The 19758-nt window shown below is 46.3% G+C and overlaps 1 protein-coding gene across 2 annotated transcripts in view; it reads right to left on the reverse strand.

Moving 5' to 3' along the window:
- The window catches only part of ADAM17 (ADAM metallopeptidase domain 17), a 36522-nt gene that overhangs the window by 2593 nt on the left and 14171 nt on the right, over positions 1 to 19758 (reverse strand). For both annotated transcript variants that reach the window (XM_070428662.1, XM_070428661.1), the window contains exons 5-18: positions 17836 to 18004; positions 16553 to 16686; positions 13779 to 13868; positions 11674 to 11787; positions 10836 to 10980; positions 10645 to 10733; positions 9406 to 9558; positions 6895 to 7094; positions 5720 to 5823; positions 4591 to 4725; positions 3733 to 3863; positions 2892 to 2970; positions 2082 to 2170; positions 154 to 204 (exon numbers count right to left, since the gene is read on the reverse strand). In XM_070428662.1, the coding sequence (XP_070284763.1) occupies positions 154 to 204; positions 2082 to 2170; positions 2892 to 2970; positions 3733 to 3863; positions 4591 to 4725; positions 5720 to 5823; positions 6895 to 7094; positions 9406 to 9558; positions 10645 to 10733; positions 10836 to 10980; positions 11674 to 11787; positions 13779 to 13868; positions 16553 to 16591 (1419 nt within the window). In that variant the 5' untranslated portion in view covers positions 16592 to 16686; positions 17836 to 18004. The remainder of the gene's footprint in view (positions 1 to 153; positions 205 to 2081; positions 2171 to 2891; positions 2971 to 3732; positions 3864 to 4590; positions 4726 to 5719; positions 5824 to 6894; positions 7095 to 9405; positions 9559 to 10644; positions 10734 to 10835; positions 10981 to 11673; positions 11788 to 13778; positions 13869 to 16552; positions 16687 to 17835; positions 18005 to 19758) is intronic.

Genomic DNA, 19758 nt, shown 5'->3' on the forward strand with positions numbered 1-19758 from the left:
CATCGTCCTTGCTGTGGGCACAGGACTTAACTAACCCCACCTCGGCCTTTCCTGCTGCAGCAGGACCTCCAGCAGCCACACGGGGCGCAGCTGGGTGGCCGATGGAGGTCTCCCTGTGCCACCGAGAGGCCTTCTGTCGTGCAGCATACTCACACTGGGGTGGAACAGGGACAGAGACTCATACTGCTTATCCAGCTTCTTATCCTAGAAAGAAGAGAACAGGAAAAAGGTCATTCCCGCAAACAAAATTCACTTCAGTGCTCATTCCTTAGAGCAGCGGTTCTCAACCTGTGGGTAGAGAACCCTTTGGCGGTCGAACGACCGTTTCACAGGGGTCGGCTAAGACCATCCTGCATATCAGATATTTACATGACGATTCATAACAGTAGCAACATGACAGTTATGAAGTAGCAACGAACATAATGTTATGGTTGGGTCCCATGAGGAACTATATTTAAAGGGCCAGAAGGTTGAGAACCACGGCCTTAGAGGCCCTCCTAATACTGAGTGAAGCACTTAGCACCTGAGCTGTAGAGAGTGGTAGCAGGTCCGACGAATGAGAATGAGTGTGGCCCGTAAACCGGAGGAGCTCTGCCACCACCTCCGAGTGCCTCTGCGCTCGCAGGAACCTGTTCCCTTTGGTGTGAAGTAAGTCAGGTTCCAGTGCTGTACTTCTGGGCATTTCCCCCCGGGGCAGGAGGACAGAGGCGTCTGCCCGTGTGTCCAGGCCCTGCCTGTGCCTGGGCAGAGCCGGCCCCGGCGCCACTGGTGGGAGGCTGAGGGGCTGCGCCTGTGCTCTCATTGGCTCTGGCCTCACACTGCCCAGCCCGCCACGGCCTTGATATTCTTCCAGCTGTTCCCAGAGTTCCTGTGGCCCAAACTTGTGAAGGAACTGGGTCTCTGACCTGCATCGTGCTTCAGAAGGCTGCACACATGGTTCCATCCACTGCCCAGGACCCTGCCTGTGGCTGGCATCGCATGACAATGGGCACCAGGCAGGAGGCTGGGCCCTGGAATCTAGGCCTGGCTCCTAGTTCAGCTGCCGTGAGCGGGTCTGTGATCAGAAACAAGCCAGCACCCTCCCTCCTGCAGCAGCTTTGCTCAGAACAAGAATCGGGCCTCACGGAGGGTCCACAGGTGTAACTCTCACTGCATAGTCAACAGCACGAGAGCTACAAGCTGTGCTGAGGCTTCCCAGCGCTCACCTGCGGGCAGCACAAGTGGAGCCTCGGCCTGCCCATTGTGCAGAAGACAAACCCTCGCTTTCACAGAGAAGCAAGGAACGATCTGGAGTTCCTCAGACAAAGCCCCATTCGACCTGCTGGCTGTCTTTCATTTTGAACGAGAATAAACAGACTGCTCCTGCTCAGTATCTGGAAGGGTTTAAACACCCACATGGTGATGCCAAGGACCTGATGGCACAGGGCACCATCTTGGGATGCGGGTGTTTGCTGTTTGCTCTGTGACAACAAAGCCTGCAAATACTTTTGTTGAGACACTTCACTCATCTGAGGTCCTAGGCAAATCCAGCTCACCAGTACCCTGTGGCCCTGGCCAGTTTGCTCAGTGGATAGGGTGTCGGCCTGTGGAGTAAAGGGTCTGGGGTTCAATTTCGGTCAAAGGCACGTAGCTGGGTTGCAGGCTCGATCCCCGGCCCTGGTCAGGGTCCGTGCGGGAGGCAACCAATCGATGTGTCTCTCTCACATCAATGTTTCTCTCTCTGTCTCTCCTCCTCCCTTCCACTCTATTTAAAAAAAAAAAAATCAATGGAAAAATACCCTCTGGTGAGGATAACAAAAAAATAAAAATAAATGAACATCCTCCTGTGCTCAGAAGTATAAAATTCCTCAGAAATTCTACACAAGAATGAAACATCTACACACAAAAAGTAAGATTCTTTTAAGGCCTATTAGCTAAGCTCTTCACAAGATATGCTGTCCTCGGGCTAACACCAAAATATGTCATTGGAAACAGTAGGTCAGACTTCGTTACGGGCAGATTTTATCTTTTCCACAGATCCTATGGCTGGAGTTGTTCAACATTTTAAGAGAAGATTTCACTACTTACAAATGGTGACTTACCACACAATGGACAAGAATGCTGAAAGGAATCCAAAAGATCAAGGAGAAAACCAGGACGGAGCCCACGATGTTGTCTGCTAAGAACTTCCCTGTGAACAGTTTCAGACGGTGACTGACCGGACCCACGGACTGCACAGTCTCCAAGGAAATGCTCGAGCATCGTCGCTGTGACAAACGCCACGGCTGCTGCCTGGACTCCTGACTCCGTAGAGCCGCGAGTGTCTGTGCACCTGGGAGACCTGCCCGTGCCCCCCCCCCCCCCCCCCCCGCCTCAGAAACAGCCCTGAGACAGAGGTCAGTGCAGCTGATGGATGAAGTCCCAAAATCGCTCAATGACATCCTGTACTCGTTCCCGGAGTCACTGGGGACTGAGTCACTGCACAGAGGCTGCTGGGAACAATGCTTATGAAGACAGTGTTGTTGCTCTCTGGGCATTTCTGTGACTAAACTCTAAATTACGGGCCCTAGAGGACATAATACATGCCCTGCTTCTGCAAAATCTGAGGCCGTTTGTGAAATGAATCCATCAGGTAATTTCAGATTTCCAGCCTGTAGGACTGACCAGGCCGACTCTTGTGCGTGCGTTTTGTTTAGCAGAGAAGGAAGCCGATGCTTCGACTAAGCACCAATTCCCTCGTCTGAAAACTGCATCCAACCCACACGGGGAGGCCTACGCATCCCGTGAGGCCCCAGACAGAACTAACGCAGGGACTGTTCCCTCTGCTGCTGCAGGACCAGAGTCTACACTCTCCAATACCACCGCAGACATCAGCTCGGTTCTAAGCAGACAAGCACCCGGGGGTCACCTACCGAAAGTATTGATGCTCAGCTGATCGATGAAGTCCCAAAATCGCTCGATGACATCCTGTACTCGTTTCTCGCATTTGCCCTATGAACAGAAAACAGCATTTTTCCTAAAAGAAATGCACTTAGAAGCAATGTGGCTTTCTGCAAACAGCTAACGCACGAAGGGCTTCACAAAGTCAAACACCTGGCTCCCCTTCGATATGGGCAATAGTTTAAGTGTGATGAGCCCTAAGAAAGGAGGGGGTGCTATCACTGAGGCCTCACCACCAGGCCGTTTCTATACGTGAACTTGGGGTTCCCAAGAGACGGACTCAGAAACCCAGGGTGTAAAAGATGTGAGTCCCAGGAAGGGTGGCACTGAGCACCCCAGGGACACAGCCAGAGGCCTAGGAAGCCTCTGGACACTAACCCTCCACCATGTTTTGCACAAATAAGAGACCAAAGGGTCTGACTTGGGTAGATCAAGCTGCTTCTAGATCTTTCCTACTTACAAATGGTGACTTACCTATATTTTTGCAATAGTAGTCAATTTCATAATTAACAGAAAACCAAATGATCAGGACCCACCGCTCCACAACCACCCACTTTGCCAAAGCTCCCAAGGTCCTGGCCAGTCGCTGGACTTGGAGCCCCCTGCTCCGGAGAGAGCGCCGTTTCCCGAGGGCGCCCGGCTGTGCGCATAGGCGGTGCCCACGCTGACCTCACCGGGCGGACTCACACAGGAATGAGCGCTGGGTGAGGAGAGGGCGCCCTGGTGTGTTTCCTTCCATTTGCAAAATTGAGGACAACGTGAAAACATTTCCCACCTGGCTGGACAGAAAAAGCTGTACATAAACGTACTCACATTCATGTCACAGAACCCTACTGTACAGGGCTTCCCTTTCCTCAAAAACAAGTTCTTGTGCTCGGAGTCGACGTAGGGCACGCACCGGCCCTGGGAGTCCCGGCAGCACACCTTGCACGAGTTGTCCGTCTCTGAAACCAAGGGGCACACAGCTGAGTTTTCTTGGACATGTGGCTCTCCTTCCTTCCCTTCCCGCCTGAAGACCTGACTCCACTGTGTGGATGCTGACTTCCCAACCCAGGGGTTGTGATTTCTGGGCTGTTTTGAAATCAACAGAATTCTGGGCTGGGGCAGGAAGCTCAGAGCCCAGTCCACCCGCGGTCCCCCCTCAGACCCAGGGGCTCCAAAAATAATGTGAAAACCTGAGGACAAGTGTCTGAGAGGCCAGCACGATGTTGCCAACCATCACTAAGGAGGCCCCTGGCCTGGCCCACCACCGGTGGTGAGCGTCCTCCTCAAGGGGCCAGTCCTGGAATCGGCGCTCTCCGGTGAAGTGTGGAAGGAGCACCACAGCTCAATGCCAACGGCACCAGCTCCTGCTGCCTTCGTGCGTGTCTGACACCCACCCCACCCCGTCACCCACAGAATCCCCTCCTACTCGCCCCACACTGGCCACATGGTCTGAAAACGTGGCAAGAAGGGAGGCCCATGGGCTGGTTTTCAGACAGTGGAGCCAGGATCTGAATCCAGAGGTCTGTCTCCACACACCACCTGCACGCCCCTGACGGCGCTGGGCTCGCCCCATCCTCAGCAGCAGTGAGTAGCTGACACTGTCAGGGCCCCAAGTGGAGGGCCGGGGCCGGCAGACACAGGCCACCTTCTCCCCGCAGCCAGGCCGTGGCGGGGACACGTGCTCACCGTTACACGCGCAGGACTCCAGCTGCTGCTCCCTCTCGCAGAAGGGCACACACTTGCCGTCCTTGCACTTGCCCAGGTCCAAGCACACCGTGTCGTCCTCGGCGTTCCCCGGCGGAGGGCACTCACTGCTGTTACCTGGAAGCACCAACAAGCGGAGGCTCCGTGAGTCACGCCTCCAGCCCCACAGGGCACGCCCCACGCATGGTCCCAACCCTGAGTCCCGGTCTGGCAGAGAGTAAAAGGTGACCCACGGGCAAGGATGACACGGCCGTGTCCAATCGGCAGTAAGCAGATGAGGGCTGGGACCAAATGCCCACTCTGTCTCCCGGGCCTCCCCTCAGCCACTAACACTGGCCGTGCCGTCTGCTCTACCTGTTACTGTGAAAGCTGAGAGACATATAACATACGCGTGTGTGCTATCACCACTAGGAACACCAACACTAGTGCCACCAGCTAGACTGAAAGCGCACTCCCCGTGGAGAGGTGTTCAAGAAACTGTATATGAAGATGAGAAATCACTTTGCGAGCATCAAACTGGCAAAAAGTAAGAGTCTTGGCAAGGACGTGGGGACAGAGGCGCCACGGGCCCTCAGGGGCACTGACACCGTCCCCCGGCTCTGGGACCAGTGCAGGAAGGACGTCTGCCGCAGCCCTGCCCCACGTGTCCAGATGGCAGCTATCCCAGCAGCTACTGCTCGACGAGTGAGATCATCACATGACTAGCGCCCGGCAGGTGCCCCAACATGAACTCAGTGCAGACACAGACAGCACACAGTGAGAACGGTACTGAGCGGACAGGTCTAAGGGAGAACGCCATTCGGCCTGTTACACACACAGACACAGAGCAGCACCTTATGCTTCAGGGGGATACATGCATCCAGGCCAACGTTCATCACAGCAGAAGGGACGCCCACGAGAGGGAGGAGAGCGACAGGAGGGGAGGAAGGGGAGCTGTCAGGAAACAGACGGGTCTGCAGGACCCTGACCGTGTGCCACACACTAAGGAGCTCCCTCCACTCCGCATGGGAAGTGAAGAGAGAGCTGCTTTCATGTCAGTGAAACAAGCCTGTGTCCCAAACACGCATGTCCCCACTCAAGCAGAGTCTTCCAGAACCAGCAGGAGCCGTACCTGTGCAGTAAGACACGCCTTTGCACGTAGCGTTAATAGCCTCTTGGCACTTCTTCTGGGCGGTCTCAAACTGGCAGTTTTTACAGCAAGGACTGTTCCGGTCACTGCAGAGGAGCAGACAGGGACCATTCAAGCCAAAGGACAGTTCAGAGCCAACACTGCAGTCCTGTTACAGGCCCTGAGGATCGGTCGCAGGGCAAGGTCTCCGGGCTGGGTCACCCACTCCTGCATAACCCGACTTGCAGGTGCTGGCGCCACCTGCATACACTGTGTCTGCCTGTCCTCATGTGGAATCAGGCAGAGCAACACAGACAATAGGACAGGCTGGTCCGGAGTGACTCGTCTTTAAAACATCTTGGGTGTCCTCGGTTTTGATTAGCTTAATATACATAATATATTAATGTAAAAGAGAACACTGGCCTGTAGGCAATCAATGGCCAAGAAATGAAGCAGCCCAAGCCCTCCTCCCTGAGTATTTACATGTTAATATGCATGTAGGCAGTCAAGTCTGTGATTCACCATAAACTAAAGCTGTCCCCTCTGCTTCCACGGCAGGCCCTGGCTCTCAGGGACATAAAAATGACAACAGAGGTGCCTTCTAACTTGTAACCTGCTTCCTTCACATTTGGTTTTGCCATTAAACGGGACAACACTAAACTCTTGTGTGTGTGTCCCAGGACTGCCAGTCGATGGTGTCCAGAATTTGCTATTACAGTGGGGCCTTGACTTAAGAGTTTAATTCGTTCCGAGACCGAGCTTGTTAAGGAGCTCGTTAACTCAAATTACTCTATCAACTTTACAAAAAATTGGCCAAGAGACAGCTGGTATCTCAAAAAACTCGTTAGTCGGGGCACTCGTAAGTCAAGGCCCCACTGTATAGAGAATGCAGCCTGAAGAGAATCATCGACCGTCTTCCCTGACACCTGTTTCCTCAGAAACGATTCTTGCTCTGGAGGAGTCTCCACGTGACCGCAGAGTGTGCGAGAGTAGGGATTCCATGACAGACTGGCAGACTGCTTGGAGGAAGCATTTCTCTTGCTGTAATGGGCAAAGGGTAAACACCTGTGTGCGCGCACACACGCCCTCTCATCGATTCCAAAGGCCCTGTGCTTGCAATCTGCCGGGACCTGGACACCTGCCCCTCCCGGCCCCGGCCCCGCCCCCGCCGCGCCCACCTGCACTGCACACCCTCTTTAAACGTGCAGTTGTTGTGGCAGCAGGTGTCGTTGTTCAGGTACATGATGCCCGGGTCGCACTCCTCTCCTTCGTCCACGCGGGAGTTCCCGCACACTTTGTTGCTGCGCTCTTGGAAACACTCCTGGGCCTTGCTTTCGATGGTCTTGTAGATGGATTGTTTACTGCAGTTTGAAAACAGCTGAGGAGAAAAAAGGACTCAAAATAACATGAAAATCCATTCCCGTGTGTGCACCGCCTCTCTAAACTCTGAATGCAAAAGTCCATCAGAGCCTCCTGAAGGCGTGTCAAGTTCACGGCCCTCCCTCTATGTGCCTCTGCCTGGGACTGATCCTCGCCCTCCGTGAAATGTTGAGAGGTGGGTGCGGATTTGGCGAAGAGCCTAAAATTCCTCACAGGAAGGCAAGCTGCACGCAGGCTGACCCCAAACATCCCAGCCAGTCCGTCGAGAGGACGAGCCGTCGGGCACGAGTGGAGGATCGTGAGCTCCACCAGACCACAAGCCGCGCCTGCTCAGGCCCGGCACCGCCAGGGACAGTGCGAACCATCACAGACCTCGTCTTCCTAGATACCACGTGCAGGCACGCCAATGGGCCGACCTGGCTCACCACCCCCTTCCCTGGCTATCTGTATGAATGATCCATTTTAAAGACTTTCAATAGTTGAGCTTACTGAGAAGCAGTCTTATATTCACTGAGTGGCCAGATTATTATGACCACCTGACGTTTATAGGCAAATTAGCCGTACGCTGCTTCGTATGGGATATGGAAGCCGAAGGCCTGTTCGAACACCTTTGTTGTCCGCAGTTACCAAGATAAACGTCTCCAATTCACACAGGAACACAAGGATTGGACAGTCGAGCATTGGAAAAGTCATGTGGTCTGATGAATCACGTTTCCAGTTGCATCATGCAGATGGCAGAGTGAGAATTTGGCGGAAACAGCATGAAAGCATGCACCCCACAGGCATGAATGCAACCCTTCAAGCTGGTGGGGCAGTGTTATGGTTTGGGGCATATTTTCCTGGCATGATTTGGGCCCTTTAATTCATGTGGAACAACGTCTGAATAGCACAACATACCTAAGTATCGTTGCTGATCAAGTTCATCCTATCATGTTGATGGCGTATCCCAAAGGCTCCTCTACCCTCGCTTCCCAGAACCACGAAGGTGGCTCCTCCTAAACTCGACAGACTTAACAGCCAGGAGCTCTGACCGAGTCCGCTGGCCAAGCCACCTGACACCGGGAAGAAGGGTCAGAGGCACAGGGAAAGCTCGGCATCGTTATTTGAGGTGGGGTCTCCACGGTTCTCTGCAAATTGCTAAAATGGCTTCTTTCACCCCAGACAAGCGCCACCAAGCCCCTGAGGAGTGGAGAGCACAGGACTCCGAGGTGACGTGACACTGAGGCGCACACAAGGAACGGCCAGAAAGCTCTCCGAGAGCCACCGCCCTGAACAGAACACGACCTGGACTTCTGAAAGGACCTTCCAATGGTTACAGTGAAGACGCTCGGGCCTGGCTCCCGACAGGCAGGACAAACACTCAGCATCTCTCCCGACTAGAGACTGACTCCGAGCCCTCCCAGCCCTAACTCAGCATGACAGCAGTGTGTTTTCCTCACTGCTTGCTGCTGCTCAGCTCCAGGTACCATGAAAGTAGGGAGTGTCCACCTATGGACACTCTCTATTAAGTCTCTGTTGTTAACAATATCCCAAGCCAACCGGCATATCTATCAGAACAGATTGTTCACATACGTACCAATACACTGACCAGGTGCCACCTACCCGACCAGACACTGGAGACAGAGCTGCGAACAGAAAGACCAGGGCCCTTCCCTGTACAGGAGGCTTAGAGTCTGACAAATTATGTATTTTGTTGCAACAGTTTATGAAAACATGCAAATGGTGAAGTACTGCAGAGTTTAAATGAATGACAACTTGTACATGAAAATGAGAGAAGTTTTAACTTACAGCCTGGGCCCACCAGACCCTGCAATCTAGACCTGCAACACAAACCTAAGCTATTGCTAAGTTTCCACATGGCTCAAACGCACATGCTTAATCTTTTTTTTTTTTTTTAAATATATTTTATTGATTTTTTACAGAGAGAAAGGGAGAGAGAGAGAGAGTTAGAAACATCGATGAGAGAGAAACATCGACCAGCTGCCTCCTGCACATCTCCCACTGGGGATGTGCCCGCAACCCAGGTACATGCCCTTGACCGGAATCGAACCCAGGACCTTTCAGTCCGCAGGCCGACGCTCTATCCACTGAGCCAAACCGGTTTCGGCCACATGCTTAATCTTGATAAACAGCCCAGACAACAGCTTTACCCAGATGTGATGGGCCACATTTCACTCCCAACACACAACCAAGTTTCCAGGTACCTGGTAGTTTGCAGTCCATCCCTGAATGGACCCGTTCTGAGCTCTGGTTATAACTCAATAGCCTCTTTCTTTCCCAACCACGTCAAGACACTCCGAGACACATACCTTATTGTTCTCATGATCTCCGCTCACAGCTATGGGATACATCACGAATTTTCCTCCCTGGTCCTCATTTGGGGCACATTCTGCTAGACCATCCGGATCATGTTCTGCTCCAAAATTGTGCCCCAATTCATGAGTTGTAACCAGGTCAGCTTCCTTAAAGATCATGCAAAGAAAACATTACTTTCCAATACCCAACCACCACCAGCTTGGGCCAGTGGGCCCCGCTGTCTTAAATAGGGCCCTGAGGAATGGGATCCTGAAAGATCCTAACTCTGCTCAGAGGACAATGTCCTCAGCTAAAACAGCCACCTTCCCACGTTCCCTTGAGCATCTGGGCAGCCATGTGACCGGCTCTGTCGCTGAGCTATAAACAGAAGCCAGTGGGTGGGACCTCCAGACCAGTTTTTAAAAAGGGACAGACTATGCTCTCTTTGTCCTCCTTTCTGCAACACCGAAGGGAACCATCATGTGACCATGAGGACAAAGGCTCAAGGACAAAGGGAAGACCCTGGGCCCCCAGCATCTGAGCGTGGGAACACCTGAGAATGCCGCCCACGAACTTCTCGACTGCGGCAAACACACCCCTTATTTAAGTCACTGCTTACTGGATTTCTGTTATGTGGACTTTCTGGAATATGCCTAACACATTCCTAATGGATATATCTGGGCAAAAACAAGATCCTAAAATATTCCAGAGGTAAGAACAGGTCACATAAAAAACAAAAGATTGGAGTGACTTCAGACTCTTTAACAGGAACACAAAGCACTAAAGGACAATGGAGTCATGCCTTCAGATTCGGAGGGAACTGGGAATGCACCAGCTCAACGATCCAGTTTAAGCACAGGGGAGCTCCTGAGGGTCTATACCAAAATGCTGATATTAGTCACGAAGAGAGTGTGGGCCCAGGAAAGGGGAGTCCGGGTGACTGAGACCATAGCCACATGCCGGGCCAGCAACCAGCACCCGCAGAGGAGGGCAGCGGAAGGGCCCAGGGGACAGCTTACGGAAAACAATGGCCCAGATGGGTCTTGGAAGAAGTTGACCAGTAATTTTTATTTTCTTCTTTATACCTTTTATTTTTAGATTTCTCACCAAAGAACATGTGTTTAGGCCAAAAAAAAACACACAACACACACAAAAAACCTAGTATGTAGTACTCTTTTAGAAGATATCTACATAAATATATAACAACTATAATAAACTAAACACCTATCCTTTTAAAAAATAAAAGAACATACCTTCGTAAGAATGGTTTTACCATAATTTTTTGTGCTGGTCAAACCACTATTCAAATAGATATTTTTCTTTCCAATTGGACTATAATAAGCTAAAGGAGAGAAAACAGACAAAGTGCTTGTTCAGTACAGAATTCCAACATAAGCCAATCCGCCTGCTGTTCCCACAGTCACACAGCAAATGGGAAACTTACCCTTTGGACAAACACCTCCGTGACTGTTTGCTCTGGGAGAACCAACATAAGCCAATCCAAGGGTTCCCATATCAAAATCCTGGTACGTGAAAAGATGTGCTAGGCAGACTTTAGATGCTTCTTCAGCTATATCAAAGCTAAATTGCTTTAAAAAAGCAAAGTGTTCTTAATTAGATTAACAATAACATGACATGGAAAGATGTTTCAGCCAAGTATTCCAGATCAGCTCCATATGATTGCAGGTCTGCACCAAATAGTGCGGGCAACGCAGGGCAATGCTCCTTGCCCACAGCTCGCACCCACCTACCTGCACAGGTGAGGAGCAGACTGTCATCTGAAGGGGGTGGGGACGCAAAAGGGCTGGGCTGGGAGCTTTTTATAGCAGTTCTAAGAATCGATGAGGGTTGGTGGGAGAGCGCACAGCCCAGCACTGGGGACATTCCAAATCTGCCAGACCCAGTACTGGGATGCCTACCTCTCTCAGGGGCCTCAGAACTTCTAAAGTATTTCAAGAATTCTAATGGTTTTAGAAGAAACCTCTACTACAACAACCCACAGTCTCCAATTAAAAAATACCTTGATTTTTAAAATGAACAGCAGGGTCCTGGCCAGGCAGCTCAGTTGGTGAGAGCGTCATCCCAATACACTAAGGTTGTGGGCACAGCGTTCTGCCCTGCTGCAGGGGACAGGTGACGGCTGACCAGCTGTCTGGGCTACTCCGGTTCCCAAGCCTCTTTTCTAACATGTCCCTTCGTCAGTAGACATATCCCCACCACCCCCGCCCCGGCAGAAACCACAAGTGGTAGCAACAGCGTCATGTCCAGGGCTCCCCACCTACCTCCAGCAGCATCTTCACATCCCAGGCATCCTTTTCTTCATTTGGATAACTTTTTGCCATATTATAGTGCCTTTGACCAGGTTTTACATCCTCTGGAGTCTTGAAAATGCGAATCTATACTTAAAGAGATAATATACTTAGAACACTTCCGAAAAAGTCACAAACTAAATACTGCATTGTTTCAGATATTCAATAAAAGCTGATTCTAGAAAAAAATATGTTTTGGAACCAGAATTACATAAAATTCTTCAGCCCTAAATAATTAATGTTTAAAAACAAAGTGAGAAGCAGATGATAATGGAGAATTTGTCAATGAATGATTTATAAATTTACAAATGTACTCCCAAATTTTCATTTTTTCTATATTTAGTTCAAACAATGAGAACTTCAGTTTCATTAGCCTAAAATATTTAGTTCAACTCTAGTCAATGATGCAGGGATGCAGACTAGGATGTACGTCACTATAAGCCACAGGAGTAAAAGGGTATTAAGAACAGGGGCTGTTCCTTGTACATGTCGCACAAATACTATTAATCCTGCAGCAAGGAACAGCCATGCTCGGCAGGCCGCTCCCGAGGCCTCTGGCGCTGCCTGCCCGTGGAGGGCATAATCGGCTCTGCTTGGCCACCACTGGGTGCGCTTTGCAGCTCTGGGGGTGGGTGGTCAAGACCAATTCTGGGATGGAACAGGAAGCCTCCGGTGGCGGCCCATCTAAACCGTATCTTCCAACCTGCTTGTTATCATTAAAGAAGCTGATATTTTTAGCCCCTAGATCACATCTATTTTTTCAACTGGTTCCAAGTTCTAAAGCAAAAAAAAAAAGCTTTCTTTACCGATCCCCTAAAACTCAATCAAGTCGCAGCTGTTTTAAACAAGTGAGGCAGCTTTATTTGAACCACAGTGGGGTAGTCACCAACATATTCATGAAATGGAAAAGCATGATCCAGAGAGTACGCATACCACCACTGTGTCAAATACACACACACACACACACATGCTATACATGCAGAAAGGTCTCTGGAAAAATACACATGAATCTAGTGACATGGGTGTCTCTGGGGAAAGAAACTGGTTTGACAATGAGCGGAGATTGCGGAGACTTACTTTTCACTGGCTTTTGTACCATAGGTATATGTTACCTATTCAAATAATAACTTAAAAAAAGAAAATGCAAGTAAAAGAATGGGAAAAGGGAAAAATAATTCTCTTAGTTTTATGCAAGTACTATAAAAGTTTGACATTTATAAGAATGATGTATAATTTCAAGGTTGTTTTTTTTTACTCTCTAAATTCTAGCTACAGAGCCTATAAGAATATGGTTAATTCAGAACAAAGCCTAGGAAAAAATACAAACAATAATTTCCATATCAAAGTGTCCAGAGCAATACCCAATTTCAGAACAGTCTTTTTAATTAGTCTTATCAATTTGGAACAATTTTTACTATGAGATACTAAGATGACATTAATACACTGTGGCTGGACACACTCTATTTTTTAAAATACATTTTTATTTATTTTTGGGGTTTTTTTGGGAGAGAGGAAGAGAGAGATAGAAACACTGCACACCCCTATGGGGATTGAGCCCGCAACTTGGACATGTGACCTAACCGGGGATCAAACCCATCACCTCTTGGTGCGTGGGATGATGCTCAACCACTGAGCCACACCAGCTGGGCTGGACATATTCTATTAACGAGATATAAGAAATCAGGAGGTTTGGGAGAAAGTTCTAATGGGTCTGTACGCATAAATGCCTTGCAATGAACACAGTAGTTCTGAGCAACTTTTCTGACTACAGACTCAACACTACGAGCCAGGATTCTAACTGAAGACAGAAAGCATGATCGCAGGCAAGGAAAACAGGGCAGGGGATAGAAAGGCCCTGAATTCAGAGAAGGGAGAGATCAGAGCAGCAAAAAAGGCTTTTTGCCTAAAACAAGCTTAAGAACAGAAAACTTCATAATCTATAAGTAATTAATATAAAAAACACTGTAATTTAACAAATAAAAATTATGGCATTTATTTATTTATGATTACATCTGAAGTGACAAATAATTACATCACAGAACTTAGCTGAGTGTGTGAGCCAATGCATTGATAAGTACCTGTTCTATCTGTATTCCATAACCTTTAAAGCCTGCGTTGTCCCAGGAAGTGTTCCGGTAGATGTCATCGACTCTGTCAATGAGCTCTATCTGTGTGAGAGGGAGAGAGGCATTATGTACCTTTACTGCTCTTTGCAACGTAATGAATCCTGCAGGGAGAAAACGCCATTATAAAAGTGTCTACCAACTACAAACACTAGCATAATAGTATTCTTTATCATTGACAGTGCTAACAAAGAAGTTATTCCCAGCCCCAAATAAAGTGTTGTTACCAGAGTAAAACAGTGGTACACCTTAGTATAAATCAAAGTAATCAACTGCATATGGAACCAAAATACCAAGTAACCAGTTTTTTTTAAAAAAAACCTGCCATTCCAGTCAGTTACAAAAATGAAAATGAATAGTCAATCGATTTACCTAAAAGTCTCTTCTAGGAAATATTCTGTCTTCACTCGGTCTCTTGGCCAGTTCCTCAAACGCCTTCCTTAGAGAGAGTGAAGAGCAGTGCCAGGCCCTGCTCAGCTTGTCCCCACCCGCCCTGGGCGGAGTGCAGCATGGGGACCAGGCCGAGAGCCAGGAAAATGAGGCTCACCTCCCCCTTCCCTCTGTGCTCTCACTTGGGAGGGGGAGGTGGTTAGCGAGGGAAAGGATGATAGCCAAGGACGGTTCACACCACCAAGAACAAAACACTCAGCAGTACCTTCTTTCAAAGAGAATTTTTTATTGTTCAAAACTGGCTAGATGAGGTTTGTTTGGGCAACTGCAAAGCATGTTATAGGTAGAAAACTGCTCTTTGCTTAGAGCAGTGATGGCGAACCTATGACACGTGCGACAGAGGTGACACGCGAACGGATGCCATTTAACGGATGCCATGTGTTTGCAGTTGCCCAAACAAACCTCATCTAGCCAGTTTTGAACAATAAAAAATTCTTTCCCTCGCTAACCCCCTCCCCCTCCCAAGTGAGAGCACAGGGAAGGGGGAGGTGAGCCTCATTTTCCTGGCTCTCGGCCTGGTCCCCATGCTGCACTCTGCCCAGGGCGGGTGGTGACACGCGAACTCATTTTTTTGGTTGATTTCTCTTTGTTAAATGGCATTTAAATATATAAAATAAATATCAAAAATATAAATCTTTGTTTTACTATGGTTGCAAATATCAAAAAATTTCTATATGTGACACGGCACCAAGAGTTAAGTTAGGGTTTTTCAAAATGCTGACACGCTAAGCTCAAAAGGTTCGCCATCACTGGCTTAGAGTAACTGTAAGACTAAGAAATGCAAATTTTAAGAGTACAGTAAGTCCTCAGGTTACGTCGGAGATCCGTTCCTACATAACGCGATTTTCACTGTAAGTCGAAACCCACCTACATAAGCACCTATGTCACTCACAGGGAGCACATACACAGCAGTAATGAAGTGAAGCAGTAAAAAAAAAAAAAAAAAATTAAAAGAAAGAGAACACCAGGGGATTGTCAAGGGCGGGGAAAAAAAGGAGACATATGTAATACTCTTTGTAATACTTTAAGCAATAAAACAATTTAAAAAAAAAGAAAATGGAAAAGAAAAAAAAATAGTAAATACAAAAAAAAAAAAAGAGAGAGAATTCCTGACCTTCACTTGTGGTAAATAAATAATAAAAAACATAAAGCACATATGTACATACGTCGAAATGACGGAACTTTTTTTTTATATATAAATGGGAGATGGCCACGTAACCATGAAAGGACATACGTCGAGTCTGACGTAACCCGAGGACTGTACTAGTTAACCTCTCATTATATTCATATTCGTGGTGTAATGAACAAAGAAGTAAATTAAGAGAACTCCTTAATACACCCTATTAAGAAACTTTTTCAAGAAATCTCTCTTCCATAGGAGCAAGAATTACAGTGACTTCACACACTGCTCCTACTAGCTTCACAAAGACTTCTTTCACTTGGTGAGGAGGAGAGAGAAGGGTGAGGGCGGGCATGACAGAGAAGGCCACCGAGAGGCAACGCGAAAGACGTCTTTACTGAGCCAGACCCTCGGCTCATGAAGAGCTGCATTCACTGATTTCCTAAACAGCATTTTGGTCAGTGCCAAGTTATCAGACAAATGAGGTCATACTATGAAAAATGTCAATGAAATCTGATTCCCTTGACTTTTCAAAATTACAACGGTAAATGCTTAAAAATCCAGTGTCAATACTTCTGTAATCTTCACTCTCAGCCCGCAGGTTGGTTACAAGCATGAAGATCCCATCTATTTCTCAGAGCCTAATAATTAACCATTTTATGGCACAAACCAAACCCATCTTCTCTGAAATATGCATATAAGCAAAAATCAGTTTAGAGAAAACGCCATTATAAAAGTTTCTACCAATTACAAAAACTAGCATAATGTTTATTCTTTATACAAATACATTTTCCACTCTAGAGCAACGTTCACATGTCCCAGTAAGATCACTGCCATTAGAGCAGTAATGTTTAAAAGAATTCACTTGGATAAAGAGAGGCCTATGTAATGAACTCTCCCTAACCCTAATATGCATAAAAATTCTACTGTGCAGAAAATAATAGTTCAAAGGTAAAATAGGTTTTCAAATATTTGAAACTAAAATCTCTATGCAGTAATGCAAGAACCTCAGATAGCCCTCAAGTATTTTATGAAATAATACGGCATCTGAAACAGATCCATTTCTTCATGTTTCCAATTGTGCAGGCCTCTCCTAGGTGAAATGAGTCTACCTACATGAGTGTTTTGTCCGTTAGCTTCTCCTGTATCAAATACTTACTAAGTAACTGGTAGTGGTACTCTCTTCGCCTCTGCCCATGTACTTGTAAAAGCGATGATCTGCCACCACCAGTAATTTACACGTGTTCTTCACGGGATCAGGGTCGGCTCTTCTCTTCACCCGATGAACAAGCTCTAATATGAATTTGTAAGCACTATTACATCAAAGTTCATCAAACAAGGAGGTTTTATAGTAACTCTTTAAACCTAGCATAGTTTTGAAGCAGACATTACATGAATTTAGTTTCCTTACAGGTATCCTGAACAAAAAAAACCCCCACAATTTGAAGGAAAAGTGAAAAGTAATATGAGGTTTGAAAATTGTAGAATTCAAATCCTAGCTGGTTTGGCTCAGTCAACAGAGCATCAGCCTGCGGACTGAAGGGTCCTGGGTTTGATTCCCGTTAAGGGCACATGCCTAGGTTGCGGGCTTGATCCCCAGTAGAGGGTGTGCAGGAGGCAGCTGATCAATAATTCCTTCTCATCATTGATGTTTCCACCTCTCTCCCTTCCTCTCTGAAATCAATAAAAATATATATTTTTTAAAAATTGTAGAATTCAAAACCAAGGAAAAGTGTCTCTGTAATTTTTAAAATGAGGCAACTGTAAAAAGTACTTGCAAGTAAAGCAATCAGCTATTTATTGCTCGGCTATGAAGCTCTCACTCTATTCTAGAAGTCCACAAATTAACCAAAGTAATGGCAAAAATATCAAGGTAATCAGACATTAAAAACCAGTTTGTGTTAATAGGTTTTCTTATCAAATAATCAAATTGTTTAAGAATTTATTTATATACTAAAATGCTAGTAATATTTTCTAAGGTTAGCAAAAATAAGGACAGTAGACTATTTCTCCAAGATGGTTGTTTTCAAAAGGTGCTAAATGGATCTGCCCAAACTGTTAAGCTTCATCTTTCCAGTCATTAAAGAGCTTTCCTGCTACCAAGCAATGTCTTATCACTTATCTAAAGATTGTTGTACAGCAGTATTATTTTGTCATTTTTAAATACCTGCAAATAAAAAAATATTTTCCCTCAGATTATTCAATTCCCCTTTCCCCAATCTTTTTTAAAGTCTAATCTTTACTGTTATGATTGTTTTCTAGTGTTTTTATTTCTTGTATTATAGGCATTAGAATCAACAAAAATTTCTGAACACAGCTATTTTCCAGCCAAATAGTATAGTTACTTGAGAAACATGCTTTTTAAAGAAACCAACTTAACAACCCCTACTGACGACAGCACAGTGCTTGTTTCCTACTTGAAATATGTTTTTCAAGTCTTACCCTTAGGTGCCTCTCCATCTACCAGCCCTTCTGGAAGCAAATCTTCATTTTCCGCCTTTATGTAACCACACACTTTTGAAGAGTGCAACCGTGAAACGTTCTTGATATCTTCAGATTTATAAACTAATATTCTTTTGTCTTTAGTATCATTAATTAGTCTCCAAAGTGGCTAAAATAGAAAAAATATAATTGAGATGGAAAATATAAAAATTCCTAAACATTAAATTCTTACATCCTTTCCTTGTTTTTAGATAACATTCATTTCCAGGCTAAGTAAACTGACTAGTCATTTTTATAGGAAATAAACCATTTCCATTTTTATCGTAAGAGTTTCTATGCTGGGAAACAAATACATGGATTATTCACTTCTTTATTTTATCTGTAGATAAAGAAGGGCATATTTTGCACAAGTTATGAAACCTTTTAGAAGAACCAGAAGAGAAAATGCATATCCTTTTCCATTCACTGATTCAAAATATTTATGTTAACACCAACCATGCTGGGTGATGGGCAGACAGCATGGAAGTTAGACAAGGTTCTGTTCCGATGCTTTTTCATTCTCGTTTCCTTAACATCTTACATGCACAGGAAAGAAAAATACCTTCGCTTACAATATTGCAAGGCCACCGTAAATCAGAACTAACATACTCAAAAGGGTACCCAAGTCAAAAGAATGTTTATTATTTCGAACTCAAGTTCCTCTCTGTAAGGGACATTGGTCTCATCAGAACCAAACAGCTTGTGAGAAAGGTTCAAAAAGATAAAATTTACATACACACACGTATATCCATACCTATCATGAAAATGAAATTAAAATGACAAGAAAACACTACTTCATACCCAGCAGGAAGACTATAATAAAAAATACACCCATAACAGGTGTTGGCGAGGAGGTGGACAAAGCAGACTCTCATGCATGCTGGTGCCATGTCACATGGGCTGTGAAATGCAGTAAATGTAAGATGTGAGCATGTCAAGAACAGCCACTATGGAAAACAGTGTTACCGTATGACCCAGCAATCCCACTCGTAGTTTATATCCAAGAGAAATGAAAGCATGTGCTCAAACAAAAACTTGTTCCCAAGTGCTCACAGCAGCGTTATCCATAATAGCCAAAAAGTGGAAACAACTCAATGTCCAATGGATGCAGGAATAAGCAAAAGGTGGTGTATCCATACAACAGAATGTTACTTGGCTATAAAAAGAAATAAAGTACTGACACATGCTACAACACGGATGAAGCATGAAAACAATAAGTGAAAGAAGCAGTCACAAAAGACCACTTATGTGAAATGACCAGGCAAATCTAGAGAGAGCAGCAGATCAGTGGTTGCCTGGGGCTAGGGGAGTAGGGAGAAAAGGGTGATGGGGGTGATAAAAATGTTCTAAAACTGATCATGGTGATACCTACACTATTCTACGAACATACTAAAAACCACCAAGTTATATAGTTTAAACGGGTAAACTGTACAGTGAATTGTATCTCAATGAAGCTGTTAAATACATATATACTCTCTTATAATCCATGTAGGAGGCAGATTTAAAAACAACGGTTACAGAACCTCAGGCTAAGAGACCTCAAAAAGTTCACTAACCAACTTCTCGCTATCGAAACCTTCACAGACCTGCACCTGGCCTACGAACAGGAAGAGGACACTTTTGTTTTTGGGCACAAACATTTCTAAATTCACATTATTCGTTTCATAATATAGCCCACCTTGCAGAGAAAAAGACAGCAGGCTCCGGGATCAGATATGCCTAGGCTCAAACCTCACTGTACCCCACCACATGCCTTGGAGATGTTAACGTATCTGAGCATAACTGTTCTCATTGGGTAAAGCAGTGGAACACCTCTCCTGAAGATAATGTCAAATATGAATCCAGTTACATATTAAGATTTCAAAACGAAGGGAGTTACTATTA

Source organism: Myotis yumanensis, unplaced genomic scaffold (genome assembly GCF_028538775.1).
Source record: "Myotis yumanensis isolate MYYU_CA2020_CCGP unplaced genomic scaffold, mMyoYum1.0.hap1 SCAF_11, whole genome shotgun sequence".
In the NCBI taxonomy this organism is placed as follows: domain Eukaryota; kingdom Metazoa; phylum Chordata; class Mammalia; order Chiroptera; family Vespertilionidae; genus Myotis; species Myotis yumanensis.